Here is a 4,572-nt window from a genome sequence, read left to right as displayed (position 1 = left end):
CGACAGTGTTCAGAGTGGATTTCTACTGACTTCAGTTGTGTTTCTGTCTTTCAATCTATGATTTAATTCTGGAGTAAAACATAAAATGAGACTGTTGCTACTTCAAGTCTCTGAATAAATGTAAAAATATGATGAAAACAAACTTAAAGGTGGTTGTTCTACAGTCACATCTCACCAGCTGTGGACCAAATAAAACTCAGAAGATTCATTTACACCATAGATTTCCATCAGAATAAATCAGATACCAAAACATCATCAACATTTGCTGATAATATCTAATTTAATTCTTATATATACACAAACATTCAAAGGTTTGGGGTCATCCAGACAATTTCAAGTTTTCCATGAAAACTCCCACTTTTATCCATGTGCTAACATAACTGCACAAGGGTTTTCTAATCATCAATGAGCCTTTCAACACCATTAGCTAACACAATGTAGCATTAGAACACAGGAGTGATGGTTGCTGGAAATGTTCCTCTGTACCTCTATGGAGATATTCCATTAAAAATCAGCTGTTTCCAGCTACAATAGTCATTTACCACATTAACAATGTCTACACTGGATTTATCATTCATCTAATGTTATCATCATTGAAAAAAATGCTCTTCTTTCAAAAATAAGGACATTTCTAAGTGACCTTAAACTTTGGAACGATAGTGTATATAAATAAATATTAAATAAATTCAAGTGATTTGAATATTTTTGAGTCCAAATGTTAGTTTCTCGGAGGTAAAATTTGTGTTAACTCTGTCAAACAGTAAAACTAAATTCAGCCTCGTTTGAACCACTATAATTAATATTATATTATAATGGATATGTTAATTAATAGGGCTGCACAGTGGTTTGGTGGTTAAGAGCTACTAGAAGAAGCTAGAAGATGCCAGGTTCGTGTCCATTCCTTCCTGGGATCTTTCTGCATGGAGTTTGCATGTTCTCCCTGTACATGTATGAGTTTTCTCCAGGTTCTCCAGCTTCCTCCCACAGTCCAACAACATGCTGAGGTTAATTGTTGATACTAAATTGTTTGTAGGTGTGAATGTGATCGTTTGTCTCTATGTGCAGCCCTGGGATAGACTGGTGCCTTCACCCTAATCAGCTGGACAGACTCCAACCCCGCATCAAACATCAGTTATTCAGATAACAGACTGTTTTTCAAAATAAAAACAGTCTAAATTCTGTGGTTGTAGTTTCTTCCATGTGAATATTTTCTGGTTTCTTTCCTCTATGACAGCAAACTGAACATTTTTGGACTAAACACGACATTTGAGATGCTTCAATTATTTGAAATAGGATCAAAAATCACAAAATGTCCAAATGCAACATTCAAATAACAGGAGCTGAAATCTTTAGATGAGTCACATTTCATTATAAACAGATCACTGTGGTGCTACGGAGAACATGAATTATCAGATTCTCCACATGTGAGAAAACATTTAGACTGTTGTATATGTTTCAGTGGACAAGAAACTAACTAATTACCATTCCTTTGTAAGCTATGACTCATATCCTAATGTCTTTCAAAGTAATCGAAATTATGACTTTTAATTCTGTGTTTTTAATCTCACGTTTGAGGACGTCGTCTTGGACTTTGATCCACATTTTTCTGACATTTGCCGATCGATTCATCCAGAAGATAACATTTCATTTTGAGTTTTATATTCTGTTTGTGGAGAAATAAAGACCGGAAATATTTACATTTAAGGTGTTTGAAAAGATAAAGTTAAACAGAATAAAAGTAGCTTCTAACCAGATGGTAAAGCTGGACTTTTTTTTTTAATTTATATTTACACAATGACAAAAACAAGATAAAACTGCAGCGGTTCAATATTTACAAGAGAAAATTGAGTTTGTGAAAAATGGACACATAACAGTAGGTTGAGGATATAAAAGGACAGAGTGTGAAGACGTGACACAGCAACTCATTGGTTCTCCTTATCCAGAGACACCAGAACCCGGCGGCCCGTCGGACCGGACCTCTGTTTGTCTGGAGTGGAAACCTTCAGCTTCATCTGGAGGTGAAGGAGACAAAACTTCAGCTGGAGTTCTGATAAACTTTAAACAGCTTTAATGAGTCCGTATAATGTTTGGTTCTGGCCCACCTGTACCTGAGAACGCTGGTCCCGAGGTGAGTTGGTCTCCTTCAGGATCTGCAGCGGGGAGCGGCCTTCGCTTCCTACAGAACCAGGAAGTAAGAAGATCAAATTAATAATAATAATAATTACTACTTTAGTGAAGGAAACATTAAGCTTCAGCATCTAAATGAATAAAAACCTTCCACACACCTTTCTGCTTTGGTTTCCCACAATGCCCCTTGTTCTCATTCGTCACGTTCTTCACGGCCACACGGACGGCGAGGGGGGAGGAGCCTCCTTTCCCAGCATGCACCGCTCTGGATCGGACTCCCGGAGCCGAGAAGCCTTTTCCCAGCCACTGGGGCTTGAACACCACCTGACTGGGGCTCCTGGGGTCGAAGGTGGGGCAACGGATGCCGGTGCTGGGAACAGCGGAGGAACACGGAGGCTGAGGTTCTTCAGTGAGTTCTGTGGCGTCTGCAGATGCCGGTTCTGGTTCTGGTTCCTCTGACGGTGCAGGAGAACCTTCCTCTGCAGAGGGAACAGAAGTCTCAGGAGGCTCTGCTTCTACACTGACAGAAGGAAGAGCATAAGAGTGTTCCACGGCATCCACCTCCACAGTAGGTTCTGCAAATGAAGAACCTTCATGGTGGACCTCAGCGAGAACGGTGGAGGACGTGGTTCCTTCATGGCAGGTGATCAGACTCAGGCTCAGCCTCTTGTGTAGAGGAGACTCCGTGGCCTCCTCCAGGCTCATGTCTGCTTCCGTCTCCACCTCCACCTCCACCTGAGGCTCCTCCAGGATCACGAAGGGACTCAAGTCACTCAGGTTCTGCAGCACAGGGGTGTTCAGGTGTTTCGGGTTGAGGAGCGGCTCAGTGGATGGCAGCTCCTCCTCCATGAAGGTCTTCTGATTGTTCTGAGTCTCGCTGTGGAACAACAAGCCGAGGCGACGGGCGAAGGACCCGACGGTGGCTGAACAAACAGAACCATGTTAGAGTTCAGAGGGACTAAAGGACAAAGAGTTTAGGTTCAGGGTTACAGGTGTTTACCTGTCATGACGTCTCTGACAGGTGTCCTGCTGATGCCGATGGTCGGTGAACGAGGATCACTGAAGGTCGAAGAATTCTCGCTCTTCAGCTCATCAGATGTTTTGGACACGAAAGCACCAATCTGAGAAACACAAACACGAGCTTGATTCTGGATCCAGACTCTAAAGCATCTCAGAGACGTACTGACCGGGTGACTGACCAGGTGACTGACCAGATGACTGACCAGGCGACTGACCAGGTGACTGACCAGGTGACTGACCAGATGACTGACCAGGCGACTGACCAGGCGACTCACCTGGATGGGGGTCCGACTGATACCGGTGGAGGGAGAACGCGGATCGATCAGGTGACTGACGTGACTCTTTTTGACAGCTGGTTCTGGTTTTATCGCTGCAGGCATTTTACTCTCACTGGATCCCATGATGCTTATTAAGGTCACCTGGCTCACAGGTGAATAAACACTTTAATGTAAAAACACTACAAGTACCAACATCAACACAAACACACAAAATAAACCCACAAATGTTCCCTTTATCATCATATGACAAAAAATATCAAATCCTCACATTTGAATCAATCCACAAAGGTTGCTTGAAAATGATTAATTGATTATCAGAATATTCGCAGAGTGACTTTTTAATGATCAAATAATCCAAGTATTGTTTTGGGTCTGTTTGTTGTGTTTCAGTTGTCAGTGATCATTTAACATCTCTGTGAGGACTTTTGTTGTTAATAAACAAACTAACAACACTTTATTGATAATCAATCTGTGGATTATTTTCTGGATGAATCGATCAGCTGTTTACATATAAAACTTTATAAATATTAATTTTAAAAAAATGTGGATCAGGTCTTCTTCAAATGTCTTGTTTAGTCCAAAGATCTTCAGTTTACTGTCATAAAGAAACCAGAGAATATTCAAACTGAAGAAGCTGAAATCACAGAACTTGTACTGTTTTTTATGGAAAAATACTCAATAATTGATCATCAATATAGTTGGAGATTAATTTAATGTAGAAGAATATTTGTCCTTTCATTTCCAGCCACATTCATTCAAACTGAAATAAAGTCAATAATAAAACAAGCTGTTGTTAAGTTAAACTCTGACTAATTACAACATTTATTTTACAGCTTTCATCTGAACTCACTTTCTCCTCCAGCTTGATTAACGGGCAGTTTCCAGCAGCTAACATGCTAATAACGGCAGCTCGGTTACTATCAGTTTCCCGTTAAACCCAGCTGTGGTTCCGGTACCGGTGACCTGCAGTGAGTCTGAATCAGACAGATTCGGTTTAAAGCCGGTTCCAGCTGTTTCTTACCTTAAACTCTGTCGTTTCGTGTCTGCTCCTTCTGCTTCTTCATCAAACTGACGAACACTTTAAACCTTTAAATGGCGGCGCTGCCTACGTGCGTCTTTCAAACTAACCAATCAGAGGAGCGTCCTC

General features: G+C 41.2%; 1 protein-coding gene across 4 annotated transcripts; it reads right to left on the bottom strand.

The window, feature by feature from the left end:
* Positions 1-1,757: 1,757 nt before the first annotated feature.
* Positions 1,758-4,572, bottom strand: cdca3 (cell division cycle associated 3). Of its 4 annotated transcripts, none has more exons than XM_055013683.1 (6): positions 4,447-4,572; positions 3,423-3,566; positions 3,128-3,248; positions 2,286-3,050; positions 2,103-2,176; positions 1,758-2,012 (listed from the first exon to the last, which is right to left on the bottom strand). In XM_055013683.1, the coding sequence occupies exons 2-6, from the start codon at positions 3,546-3,548 to the stop codon at positions 1,923-1,925; spliced, it is 1,176 nt and encodes a 391-aa protein (XP_054869658.1). In that variant the 5' UTR covers positions 3,549-3,566; positions 4,447-4,572; the 3' UTR covers positions 1,758-1,922. The 4 variants fall into 4 exon arrangements, with proteins under 4 accessions (XP_054869658.1, XP_054869659.1, XP_054869656.1 ...); XM_055013684.1 differs by having other exon boundaries at positions 3,423-3,570; positions 4,447-4,522; XM_055013681.1 differs by lacking the exon at positions 4,447-4,572 and adding an exon at positions 4,276-4,427.

The sequence above is a fragment of the Amphiprion ocellaris genome, chromosome 9 (genome assembly GCF_022539595.1).
Source record: "Amphiprion ocellaris isolate individual 3 ecotype Okinawa chromosome 9, ASM2253959v1, whole genome shotgun sequence".
Classification (NCBI taxonomy): Eukaryota; Metazoa; Chordata; class Actinopteri; family Pomacentridae; genus Amphiprion; species Amphiprion ocellaris.
Note: the sequence above shows the minus strand (reverse complement) of the source record. Positions and strands in the feature narration are given on the sequence as shown.

Coding starts and splice junctions, on each gene's coding strand:
- cdca3 (XM_055013681.1), bottom strand. CDS start 4,320: ATGTTAGCTGCTGGAAACTGCCCGTTAATCAAGCTGGAGGAGAAA. Junction 3,567..4,275: donor TAATCAAGCTGGAGGAGAAA/GTGAGTTCAGAT, acceptor CCTGTGAGCCAG/GTGACCTTAATAAGCATCAT. Junction 3,051..3,127: donor TGTCAGAGACGTCATGACAG/GTAAACACCTGT, acceptor CTGTTTGTTCAG/CCACCGTCGGGTCCTTCGCC.